The sequence below is a fragment of the Antennarius striatus genome, chromosome 2, assembly GCF_040054535.1.
Source record: "Antennarius striatus isolate MH-2024 chromosome 2, ASM4005453v1, whole genome shotgun sequence".
Classification (NCBI taxonomy): Eukaryota; Metazoa; Chordata; class Actinopteri; order Lophiiformes; family Antennariidae; genus Antennarius; species Antennarius striatus.
In genome coordinates this window covers 26,502,915-26,516,939 of record NC_090777.1, presented here as the reverse complement: position 1 = coordinate 26,516,939, position 14,025 = coordinate 26,502,915, and the positions used below count along the sequence as shown (strand labels likewise).

The 14,025-nt window shown below is 40.7% G+C and overlaps 1 protein-coding gene across 3 annotated transcripts in view; it reads left to right on the top strand.

Annotated features, from left to right (window-relative positions):
- Positions 1 to 14,025, top strand: part of nav1a (neuron navigator 1a) — a 76,317-nt gene that overhangs the window by 23,556 nt on the left and 38,736 nt on the right. For all 3 annotated transcript variants that reach the window (XM_068329576.1, XM_068329587.1, XM_068329596.1), the window contains 2 exons: positions 5,644 to 5,746; positions 7,500 to 7,838. In XM_068329576.1, coding sequence (XP_068185677.1) covers positions 5,644 to 5,746; positions 7,500 to 7,838 — 442 coding nt within the window. The remainder of the gene's footprint in view (positions 1 to 5,643; positions 5,747 to 7,499; positions 7,839 to 14,025) is intronic.

The following is a 14,025-nucleotide window of genomic DNA, read 5'->3' as shown; positions in this document are numbered from 1 at the left end:
ACACAATCGATCCCTCTTTGTGTTCAAACGTGTAATCTAGAGGGCCAGACGTAGGATTTCCTTTTGGTGTCACCTCAAGGAAATCCCACGTGTCACTTTAATAGAGTAGATTTCTCTCGTGTCACCTAAAGCTTCCTTATCTTCCCTTATAAGCAGATGCACTTCAACCTATTCTGTGTTTATCTGTGTATGTTAGTGTAAAGGTCAACGTCCAGAGAACTGAGATCTGGACTGAGAGGACAAAAGAGTGAGGTTTGAAAATCTGATTTCTGACCTAGACGTTCCACAGAAGATTCAATTGTTTCCATCTGTCTTTCCACATGTGGGCATTGGTGTTTCAGCGTGTTGTTTGTCTCATTCTCTTTCATAGAACCTAGTCTTTCCTAATTTTAAGTGGCTTCCATCACATTTAGTTGCCCCACACCCCAAATCTCAATATGTGGTTTCTCACACATGAACACTGACACGCCAGTGGAAAGATTGCTGCAGTATATTCGGCGCACAAAGATCCAAAATTTCATCTGACTGGCTTTTTGACAATTCATGTCTGGTATCGGTTCAAGATCTTCAACTGCTGAAATATCCTGTTGCAACATCCTGGTGAAGCGGTACATTGATGCATGTGTGTTTGTGTTTGTGTGCATTTGTGTTAATGTGCATTTGGGTGCATTAGCGTGTGTTTGTTGGCTCTGTCCAGATGTGCAGGAATGGATGCGTGTTGTAATGCTTCCTGTTTTGCAAACTGTCGGAGGTCAGCAGAGGGCCGCGATGCTGAGCTGAGTGAATAGAGGGAGGAAGGAGAGAGATGACAAATAATAACTGAGTTGTCATTTCAAAGAAAATACAAGAAAAGGAACAATATTACTAGCTTAGCAGGTTCATAAACACGTCACAACTGCTTCTACCTAGGCCTCACTGAAAAACTTTTTTTTTAAAATACCATGGCATGTAAACATAAATAATAATAAAATGTGCAGATGTTTTACTAGCATCTTGACATCCTTGGTTGTCACTTGTCAGGAATGCTTTAATGACTATCTTTGTTGTAGAAAAACAACATATTACTGTTAGTCATAGTGGTTAGTTTGTAGTGTTAGTTTTGTCACCTTTTTTTTTTTTTTCTTCAAATGTCCCTATTAACTTTCATGACATTGGCCTGTTTTGTTTAGAGGATTTTTTGTCTTTTGACAACTTTAGTCAACTTTCATTGATTGTGCTCTTTAAGACCATCAGTATTTAACTTTTTTTTAGTCAATAAAAAGTATTGACATATTAGTCTTTTAATAAACACAAGGTCATTATTATATTGTAGATATTCTTGATCTTGCTGCCCTTATTACTCTTTTGTTAAAGTGTTCTCACCCCTTTATGAAATAAAAACTGGTTGGATGATGAGACTGCTGCTGTACAGAAGGTGTCTTGTCTGACGATATCAGCAGAGGGATTTTGAACAAAGTTCGGCTCAAAGCCAGCAAGCTGGGAATATTGTCCATTTAAAACTTCAGAACAGATGATCTCGTTTCAACCACGTGACTGCTAATGACTCACTTTATTTTACAACTGAGACTCATGGGCCAGATATCCTGTGGGAAACAGGTTACAAGATAATTTCATCATCTTTACCACCTAAACCTGAGTCAGGTGTAATTAGATAATACATAAGAAATTAAATAATGTTTGGGGGACTTTTGGAATGAATATTTCTGAAGCACAATCAAACCACTAATGTTGGACCCTTAGAGCTTTCAATAATACTGGAGCCATAATACTCAGGCCTACACATCAGTTATATGATAATCGAATTGTAGCCTGAGGAGTAGTGCAAAGACACTAACATATGTGCACACACGTGGACCAGACAGGGACAAATGTAGTCCGGAAGGCAGGAAGGAAAGAATAGAACCAGGAGCCATTACTCAAACCTTCATTCATATTCTGCAGCACTGAAGCTCTTGCTAATAAAAGCACACTCATGTGTGGGCAGATGAATAAGTACGCATTTATAGTCACCATACAGACACATGGTCAAAGAAGGATGCACAAGCACACACAAACCCATACATACATAGTAGAGAATTAATCCTGCAAGAACAAACTCATTTGATTTTTTTAGAGAGTGTTTTGTTTCTATGTTTTTGTTGTATTTGGTGTGTTTTTTAATGTCTAGACGAAGAGTCACGTGACTGAAAGAGAAAACTAATGTCTGTTATTCCCGTAGCTGTAATCCATCCACACCGTTCTTCTTCTGCCCCTCAATTTGTAAGAGACAAGGCTGAAACTATATTTTACATGTTTCCTGTTGTCAACAAATCCCATCAAAAGACAATTACAAAGCTGCAAACAACTTTGAAAGCACCAGTGTACCTCTATGACCATCAATCAATTTGCCAACCATTGACACTGCTATGAATTTATTATAGACACAGTCATGTCTCTTTTGGATTTGTGACATTACTTCCTTCCTGTTACCACCAGGTAATGCTATCACTGGCTGCATTCGTGGCAGCCGCTTTTTTTTTTGTTTTTTTGTTTTTTTGTTTTTTAGATGAATGGATGGATGGACTTTCTTTTTATTTTGCTAGTGTTTATGCAGATATCCATTGTTGTAGAATTATTAAAAATGCATGAATTAATCCATTTTGATTTTGGATGGATTTAGTCATTGGATGGATTTAGTCATTTTACCATACATACATACATGCCATCTGGAAACTTGAGACCCAATAATGAGGCGAAGTGTGAAAGAATTGAGATCCTGATTATTTTTTTACTGGTTTTAAAATTGTCAAATAATTCATATTCATAAAGAAAATATTTGTGAAATGCAGTAGATTTCAGAAGACAATTCTAAATATATGAAAGAATTTTTAGCTTTTCTTATATGTGTGTAAGCCTCAGCCTTGAGCACCATGTGAACATCTGCTTAAGCTTAAATCTTTTTACAATTCAAAGACAAACCCTGAAAGGAAGCTGCTAATTCTGTTTAATGGTCTTGTGACGTGACCACATATACAAGAGAGTCTTTCTTGCTATTGTTCGTTTATGTTATACTCTTTTTCTGTGGTATAGTCGGCAGGATATGCCAAAACAAAAATAAAATGCCCTGTTTTTCACCATTTACTCTTCCAAACTCCCATTTCTTGTGTTACTTTGTTGGATTGTCTCTGTTGTCTGAGACCAGACCCGCATTAGGATGCAGACGTTATCCTGCATTCATGCACTTACAATAACACTCACTCCAACTTGCTGACTCTCATTTTAAGAGTCTATGTGGGCAATTATGAAAGGTTCCTCCGCTGCTTTCATTGCCTCTTCAGAGCTGGAGTGTCTTTTCACGAGTGTGTAGAGAGGACGCAGGTGGGGTGTATCATCCCACCATAGACGTTCACACAAGCACTTCTACACAAACACACACGACACACACACACACTCAGTTTATACTAATAGATCAGTGTAATTCATCTGCACCCCTTGGGATCTGACAGAGCTGACAACGATATTTGCATCTCTAAATCCCCCACCACCCCTGCTCCCGCTCCCTCTTCTCATGCCAGCTGGGACCACCGGGACCAGGGCAGCAGAGGGACTGGAAGTCTTTTCACACAAGCTCTCTCTCTCTCACACACACACACACACACACACACACACACACACACACACACACACACACACACACACACACACACACACACACACAGGGCATACACAATCATGCAGACCGTATCTAATCAATTTGACACCGATGTTAAACAAAGCTTACATTTAGTGTAATAAAATCTCCCAATTAACGTTTGCATGTGGTTTAAGTGTGCCCGAGTATGTGTCACACTTTGTCTGTGTTTGCACATTCATGGAGTTCTTTGTTCCCCACCAAAAAATTTCCATGAAAAATCACAAAAACTGGGAAAAAAAATCTAAAAACCTTGAATCTCTATACTCTACTTTGCTTCCTTTGTGTGTGTGTGCTTGTGTGTGTGTGTGTGTGTGTGCGTGTGCGTGTGTGTGTGTGTGTGTGTGTGTGTGTGTGTGTGTGTGTGTGTGTGTGTGTGTTAGAGAGTGACAGAAGGTAGAATCACAATAATTTTCTCATCGCTCCCTGGAGCTGCCTGTCTCCAGGGCCACCTAATCAATTGACTATGTGGCTTTTCTCCGAGAAAAATCAATCCTTCTTCATATCTGGTTTAAGCATTTATTCAGTGTGCTACTGACCGATGTGCATATGATTCAACCCCCTGTGCATATACACAGCTACATACTGTTTAGCTGATTTTGACATTGACACCCTGGCACAAATGATGCACCACCCTCAGCTTTCACAATGAGATCTCCTCCTCCACCTCCTCACCTGCCAGCTGGAGTCACAGCAGCAGTGGCTTTGGGTGGCTTGAGTTTGTGTGTTTAATGGGGATACTATATGTTATTTGTAATTATTTTGAATATGATCTACATCAAGTCTTTCTAGCACAGAATAAACACTGATTGTTCTCAGGTATAATGTTTATCATAAACTAATCAAGATTTAGCATTTTAGGATTTACAATGTGAACCTTATAGACAAATCTAGAGATTGCCAAAGTCATTTGCAATTATTGAACCATGAATGTAATAAAGAATAACTAAGCGTTAGGTTATGGTTAGGTTGGGATTAGGGTTAAGGGTTACAGTTGGGGTTAGGATTAAGGTTAAGGGTTACAGTCAGGGTTAGGGTTAAGGGTAAGGATTAGTTTTAGGGTTTGGATACCAAGCAAAGACATATTGACGAGGTTATTAGGTCTGGAGTTAGGTTAGGGTTAAGGGTTAAAGTTAGGATTCAGGTTCTGTTAAATTAGGGTTAGAATGAAGTTTGGTTTGGATAAAGGGTTGAGGTTGGGTTTGTCTGAGTAGGACAGCGTTAATCTTTGTGGATTCATCTGATCAGATTTTATCATATATGAAAAAAAATATCAGACCTCATGTTTCACTCTGTTCTGAAACTTTGAATCTTTGATACTTTGAAACTTTGTTGTATCAGAAGCTGCCGTAACCTATCCGTCTCCTTCTGATTCTCCATCCTCTGTTCTGTAACTGGATCAGTGCTGTTGTCCTGTTAACTGTAGGGACAAATCTACAGTATGTAAACTAATTGCCTTAATTCCCAATTTAAAAGTCCTAAAGCTACATACCTTTTTATATTTACAAGGAACGTTATTAACCAGTTCAGAAACTATATTTTTTTTTGTTCAGGAACAGTTCAGGAACGTCAATTCTTGGGTGGAAAGTAAAACCGGAAACGTTGTAATACTGTTTCTGTTCGGAACCAACCAATTGGCAAAATAAATTCTGGTTCAAAGCCCTGGTCTAACATGTTAGCCTGTTTCCCGGTTGAATATTTCTGTTTCATTCTTTGTTAGAATGACTAATGCTGAATGTTGTCAGTCAGCAAACGAAGACTCAACAGAAGAAACAAAAAGGGAGATTCAACTTGTTTTTGGTTGTGCTGTATGTTTCCATCATTGTTGACTTGGATAAATATTTATCAGTGTTTGAACAAGCCGTCAGTGATTATTTCTTCATATTTACTTTAGACGCAATATAACATTTAATTTCTAACAGTAGTCCATTGTGTCTTTTCTGTTTCTGCCTGCATGTGGGCACCTCCGGCAGACCCAGAGTCCCAGAGGAAGAGGACGGTGCAAAATGTCCTGGACCTTCGACAGAACCTAGAAGAAACCATGACCAGCCTCAGAGGAGTGCAGCTCAGCCACAGGTCAGCTACACACACGCACACACACACACACATGCATACACACACACACCCGACATATAGGACTGAAGTCTAGACACAGAAAAAGAAAGAAAAACAAACAAGTTAGAAAGAGCGGTTGAGATTAACAAATGCTTATTGACACTGCTAACAGTATGTTGGGGTGTGGTGGTGAAATTCCTTGAGGGCATTCAAATCGATGAATGAATGCATGAATGAAGAATAATTAACTACTTTAATATGCCCAAAGGGAAATTATCCAGCTCTGTTAAGTACGCATACAGTCATAAAACATATGTTACACAAGAATACATTTACCTCAGACGACACAGGATTCACCGCCTAACAGCATAAATAGAGGTTAGAAACTGCCCAACAGGTCCCAGATCCCAATGGATCCCAAGTTTGATGCATGTCTATCATAACATAAGATAACATAAGACGCAAGAAATAGGTGCCCACTGGTAGAAGAAGAGTATTCCTCATAGACCAGTATCCATCAATGTCTTCACACGCGCTGCTCTCCCGCTGCTTGTGTTAATATGGAGCTGAAGGAGGATTAGCTCGAGGCTGACTTCAAAGAAGACCCAGTCGATGCGCACTCATGACTCTCATTCATTCACACAACAATCCATGTAATAATGCTATGATGGAATGCATGCATGTGTGTTCAAGTGTTTCCCTTCCTCTACTTCCTGCCTTTCATTGGCCGATTTTGATTGCATTCTGTGCGTCTTTAGGTTTTGTCCTTGAGAGCTTCCTGATTTTCCACACGTCTCCCACCAAGTATCCTCTCCCTCTGTCCCTCACTAGATGCAAATCAACAGATGAGCCACTGCTGGAATAAATTTCCTTTGCGGTTCATACTTTTATCACGTTGTAATAACCTTCAATTGCTTCGCTGCAATTCCTGAAGACACAACCAGCTCTGTGTGTGGAAGACTCTTGTACAAACAACATGTCATATTTCCTGTGAAAAATTGGTGTTTAGAATTTGAGGTTTGCTGAATTAAACAAATGGATTGTGAGGACGCAAAATGTTTGGTATACGCATATTTTATGCATGGAGACTGTGAAACATGGCAGCATCTTCTCTTATCCGCTTGGTTTCCTGCCTGTTTTCTCTCAGTTCTCATGTATTCACGGTGAAATATCCCCATTGATGAGTTTTTTTTGGTTATGGTTCTTTATTCTGCAGGCAGGATTCACTTCAGTGTAGCAGGCAAAGACACATATTGTCAAGCACTGTAAGAGCCGCTAACTTTAATATGCTAATACTCATCATTTCCACTGTCAGCGTTAAGCAGAGATGTGCTGCGCTGCTTTAGCACAGTGAATGCATGATATTGTGATGTCAGCTGAGCTGATATACGGTATATGGACTAGGCCATGTAGTTCTGAGTAGAGCACAGAGGAACATACGTGTTGTCAGGAAAAAAAACGTGCACACTTACTGCTGGTGCATGTGTTGAAATATACAAGGGCACACTACATATTCAGACACCTGGAACTAATCCCTAAGCTCTTGTAAAATCAGTATAGAGCTTTTTTATACTGATGTCCCTCTGAGAGACGAAGAGTCTGGTTAGGGAGAGGAGGAAAGATAATTACATGGTGGAAACATCCAGAGATCTTTTAAGGAAAACAGAGGAAATGACAAAGATACTCACTTCCTGTCTGTTTAAACAAACTCTATTTAAATATTTCTCATGGAACTTCTAAAACATACTCCTTTTTTTTTTACCTCCTTCCATAGCTGTGTGGAGGGGAACGTGTGCTATGACAGCGATGAAGCTGCTGCATTCTCAATTTCCAGCCTATCAAATCGATCCTCTCCGTTGTCGTGGCACCAGGGTCAAGCCAGCCCGCGTCTGCAGGCTGGTGAAGCTCCGTCCACGGGTAACGCCCACTCCGAAGTGCCCCTCCGGATCAATCACACCTCCCGCATCCAACTCATCGAATCGCTGGATGACGCGGATCCTTCCCTCCTGAAAGGAGATTACCTTAAAAGCAGCAACCTCGGCGGAAAGAGCCCAGATGAGGTTGAGGATGAGGATGAGGATGAAGATGACGATATTGATGATCTGGGGAATGGGTGAGTTTATGAATACTTTATTAACTTGAGTGGCTTAAAAGATATTCTTTGCCCAAATGGTGTCTGCATGGACTACACGTGTGTCATTAATGATAAACATTGCTTGCGAAGTGAATTTTGCCACCTGCCAACTATTACAGCCCTCCAGCTGCAGCCAGGCCTGTAGTTAGTGGTTTAGCAGCACACCAAAGCCTTGGATCAGCCCTTCTGCAATGTATCCAAGCCCCTCTAGTGCCCCCCCACCCACCCACCCTTTTGCAGCTGGTTCTACCCTGGCAGAACTGGTGTATGACGTCACAATTCTCAAGGCCCCTAGCAGAGGTCGTCCTGTCAAATTAAGCTACAAGGACCCCCAAGGAGAACTAACATACATGTCTTTAAAAATGCGGCCTCTCTTTCTTTCTCACCTAATCTTTAGAGATTAGAATGAAGTTAGTTTGAAAGCAGCCTTTGATTCCTCGGATCAAAAAGATTAAATGCTGACATCACATCGGAAACCCAAGTGTGAATTATTCCAGCTCGGTTTTCCCAGCACCGTCGTCTGTGATGTTTAGTGGTTATTACCCAGGTGGTGAATGTGTTCGGAACTTTGTTCTCTTTAATAATTGAGACGTCTAAGACTTTATTTCTCACATCACACATGTACACCTATCTGTTCAGCTGGTTGTGGCAGCAGGATGGAAAGACTCACAGGCAAACACTGTTTATTATCAGTGAGAAAAGAATAACGCCAGTCATGTTAATTATCGTGTTTGTGTGTCTGGGTTTCATCAGTGTTAATAACCCAATGACAAAAACAGAGCATATGTGTTGTCGTTGTGAACACTGTTTTTGTTGGACAACTGAATCAGACAGGTGGGTCATAAGGCAATAGTCAAGTGTCTGCAATTATTTTCCAAATTGTTATTTAGATGCCTGAGTTTCAGCAAGACAACACATCCTGTGACCTCAGGACCAGTCAACAATAGCATAAGGTTTCATTGTTGTTGTTAATGATGATATTTTGAGGTATTTCGTGGCTGTTCTGACTAATCAAAGGGAGGTATGACACAACGAATTTAAGTCACTGCACACCGAACAAAACCACATTATCTCATTCTGTGTGTGTGTGTATGTGTGTGTGTGTGTGTGTGTGTGTGTGTGTGTGTGTGTGTGTGTGTGTGTGTGTGTGTGTGTGTGTGTGTGTGTGTGTGTGTGTGTGTGTGTGTGTGTGTGTGTGTGTAAAGCTTTAGAGCTCATCCCACCAGACTAAAAAAAGACATCCATGGCAACTAAAAAAAATGCACCCCCCCCCCCACCAGTCATTATTTGGAAATAAGTTGAATCACAGTGGAGGTCCCTGCTGTGTTCCTGTTTATCTGGTCTCATTAGTGGTCATACAGGTTTGTATTGTGGATTATTTGTTTCTATGATAAAACAGAAACATTGAGAAAGAAATGAAAGATGTGTGCAATAATGTAAGGAAAACATTTTGTCTCCATTTTTGTCTCCATTGCTTTAAATCAAATATATTATCTGAAATATTTGGGTGAATGCTCAAACCTGTTTCAAAAGATGATAACATTACGTTTCAATGATGCTGTGCTTACTGACAACAGATCAGCCAAGTGTTACAGAGCTGATGCAGTAAAATCCTTTATATGGTCACACACGGGGCAGCAGTTGTGCAGTGGGTAGCAAGAAGTAATACCTTCAACTTATTTGTTTTATCTTACCTATTCTCCAAAGCCTAATATTTTTTTATATTAAAATACAAAGCAGCAAATCCGCACTTTAGAGAAACATGAATGTTTAGTACTTTTCCATGACAACTGATAAGCGATTAATTTATTACAAAAACTGATTAAAGTTCTTATTTCTTTCATTTTTTCAATCCTTTATATGGTCATTTATGCAGAGGTTATGGGTCGGTGTCTGCTGCATCACCAGGCTGATATGTTTTTACCACTTGGGGGCAGACTAGTGCTGCTGTCCCCTCTTTCTTTGCCACCTCCCCCATTAAAAAAAAAAACCAAGACATACTGGATTATTTTCCTTCGTGTCATAATTTATTAGCTCATCCATCAAATACAGAGGCACCACCAATGAGATTATAATGACATTACAGTGCCCTACCGTATAACCCCAACATATAATATAATAATAGGATTTCCCCCACATGCATTATGCATCACAGACTCACACACACATGTTCTTTGTGTGTCTGTGACATTGACCTGGTCTGTTTGTTCTGTTTAACTGTGAGGAAAACGAGTCAGAGTGAGCCCGTAAACATAGGTGGGTGAGCATGACTTGACTCATCCTATGTCTCGTGACTCACTTCAGTTATGCATGACTCACATTCACATACATACATGGTGACTGCACTGTGACCTGTCTGACCCCACCGCACACACACACACACACACACACACACACACACACACACACACACACACACACACACACACACACACACACACACACACACACACACACACTCATACATATACAAGACCTTTTATGCCAGTAATCCATTTCCTGTCCTTTTTAGGGGCCATGTCTAATCTGTTGAGTACAATTTACATCTGGAAACGGGCCCCTGCCCAACCACCCCCCCCCCCACTCCAACACTTTCACTCACGCATGTAATTCTTGCCGTGAAGCAGCGGGATGAGGGACACGACAAGGGCATTCCCTGGGTGTGTGTGCATTTAAGCCGTAATGAGGTGTGGTCCGATTGAAGTTTCACACTTTTAGAAGTTTGGAACTCTATATTAACCCTTTGGGGTCAGAAGTCACGCCTGCACAGAACCCAGTCCTGAAACATACAGAGTTAGGGGTTCCCTCTAACGCTATAAGTCCCTTTCAAACCTTTGGTGGGTTTTTTTTATGACTTAGAATACAGACCAGTTTGTCTCATTAATCCTGACCCCAGCAAGCAAACTGATTATGTTATTTGCCTAGAATTTGTTTTAGAATTTGAAATCTAGCAATCTTACGGTAACTTCAGAGACACAACTCGGACATGTAATACTGTTACTTCATACCTGTTAGATGCAGTGGAACACAGGTGAGAAGTGTATACAGGTTAATGGTAGGCCCTATGAGCCTAAATTCTGAATAGTTGAACCCAAAGAAAAAAATAATTTAGTAAACTAGACAACACTCGGAGAGCTCAACCCTCTGCAATTCAGTTTCCACATTATGTCACTGCCCTTAAAACATCAGTCCCATGATATTTTGATGATCTGAATGTGACTCAGTGATCCCACACTCAGATATTGCTAAGTATAGAGCTAAGGAGGAAAATATACATGGGTAAAATTCTACTGAGAGCACAACATCTTCATATGTTATCTATCTGAGCCTCATCTGGGCTTAATAGGCGGTATTGATCTCTTTTGTTGTCTTTCAATCAGTGATAATGGCTTTTACATGCTCACACACACACACGTGTCGATGAAGAGATGAGCACGCGGCTTGTTTTCTGCCCCAGTGAGCACAGACGCTTTTGTTTGTCAATGTAGGAGCTCTTCAACTACCTCCCTTTAGTAAATGCACAGTCTCCATGGTTACGCCGCCAGACAAGCTGGTTCACTGCACTAAATGTCTGAATTATGGAGTCGTGTATTTGAAGCAGGACAAACACGCGAGAGGTCCCCGAAGCTTTTCACTGTCTGCTGGTTTCAGTCTTTTTTTTTCTTGTTTTATTTTTTTTGCCGTCTGCTTTCTAGAAAAGCAGAAGTGGACTTTTTGTTGTTGTTGTTATTTTCAATCCAACACAGGAACTAAAACCAGGAAGTGGAACATTTAAACCGAGAAGTAACCTTTTTAGATCCTCAAATACACCTGGAACCTTTGGTATAATCACGCCCTCACTTCAGCTTCACATCAGACACTAAGTTATTGTTGTTATATTAACGCTGGAGGTTACTGTCTGACCTTGAACTTTGGGCTATTTGACCTTGTCAGTGGGTGGCCACTTACTCACTGCAACTCCTAAACCCTGTCATTCCCTATAAACTCCATCTCCAGTGGGGTTTCCTCTCAGGTCTATGTTATGACCCCATCTACTGGCAGAATGCTAGAACCTTTCTCTAACACACGCACACACACACACACACACACACACACACACACACACACACGCACACACACACACACACACACACACACACATGCACACACACAGAACTTAATGCAGCCTGACAACTCCTCTTCCCACATCTGGATTTGATTTACGTTACAGGTGATGGATCTGCTCTCTCTCTCTCTCCCTTTCATACCCGGGGCTTCCCTCATGCTACGAGCCAGATCTTTTCAGAGTCTTTACATTATGATTCATCCTGTGCTCCAGTTACAGACCACTCCCCAAAAACAGCCCCCCCCCCCCCCCGCCACCTTTCGACTAGACTCCGGGGTAGTGGGCTGTGACGAGATGGTCTCTTGTGAAATACAGTGAGAGAAAGGGAGAGAAAACTGCAATCGTCACCCTTCGGAGTGTGAGATACAAGCACGGACGACACACATTTACTTTGCTCCCTCACATTTTGAATATACTCTTCCATGCTTTTATTCTCCTCTAGAGTACAGTATTACTATTGCGATAGTAAGGATCTGAGAAACGCGTTAGAGCCAAATTAAAGCCAATTGTAAAGAACTCAAGTTATGTGCTTTAAGAGTCGCCCCATTATTTTTTATCATATATATTTGATCATATACGAAAACGAGAAAAAAACAAGTTCAGGATCCAAGCTTTGACAGAAATGCTCAGTGGTTTGTTGTAACTCCAACACTAAAACATAAAGTGAATTTTTTTTTTAAAAAAAGCAATAATATAGCTGAGGTCTAAGATTTATGGATTAAAAGTATAAATAATTTTTTTTTTTAAAAAGCATATATTATCCATTAAAAGCTTCTCTTTGTCTGTGTAACATACGGTGTGACATGAATAGTTGATGAGAGTATTGAGGTGGGGCTCAGGAGGTTGATGGGGTGTGTGTGTGTGTGTGTGTGTGTGTGTGTGTTATCCCAATCCACTACCTGCCCTGTACTGTAATGATGTGCAGCACTCGATTAGCTCTGTCTGCTCAGCGAGGCGTGTAATCAATTACTTTTTCTGTCATTATGACGGGAACTTGACTGAACAGAGGAGTGTGCTCTCTTCCTTTGTTTCTGCACATGTGTGCAAAACAATAGAGGGAACACCCACGGTGAACGCCGTCACAAACAGGCAGCCGTTCACTATGATTACACGAGCTTTATGCAGATTAGCTTGTCACTCTGCATCAAGAGGCTTTTTCCAGTTTTGCTTTGGGCTAACAAAATGTGTGAAGCTCCACTTTTTTTTAACGACAGAATGATTACATTTCATTCACACCTAGTTTCTAAACTTTCATTATGTCGTCCAGCAGCCTGCCTGGTTTTTTTTTGTTATTTTTCTCAGCGATGATGTAACTGGCTCCAGCTGTAACAGCAGGACGCCGCTGACAAACAATATACCACATTAATCTCGTTTATCTGCTAAAACGTGGAACAAATACACACTTGCTCACACGTGCTGCTCATTTACACACACACACGGAAGGCATGTGCACACGGATACACATTAAACACATTAAAAGATTTAACAGAGAATAGCATATGGGGCTGCGAGGGGATTTGCAGTCTTTGAAAGCCCCTGACACCTCCTGTTTGAGAGAGAACAATGGTCTTGTGTATACCTTCTTCTTTTTTTTAATTCTTGTGTGTTTGCTCAGTCATGTGGTTTCATTATTAACCTTCTTCATTCATCATTACAATAGTTTTGGCCAGACAAACTTGGAAAAGTGAATGAGGCTGAATGAGGCCGTAATTGTCAGTTAATCTCTGGTGACTTTCACTGTTGCTAGAGAAAACATTATCTGTACTCCATTATTCATCAATCTTTTCTTTTCTGTCTGTGCCTGTCTGTTCTCACACACACACACACACACACACACACACACACACACACACGTGTTAATCTCTGAACTGACTGCAGTTGTTAGACGAACGCTTGATTTATGTCAAGAATATGTTTAGGTTGACTAGAGGCCATTCCATTATTGTGAAACACATCGATATTGAGCAACAAACACATGTTTTGGATCGGAGCTTGGGAACTATGCTGACTTCCTTCAGACAGATTTTCCATCATCCTGCTTTGGAATGACAAGAAAGTTTG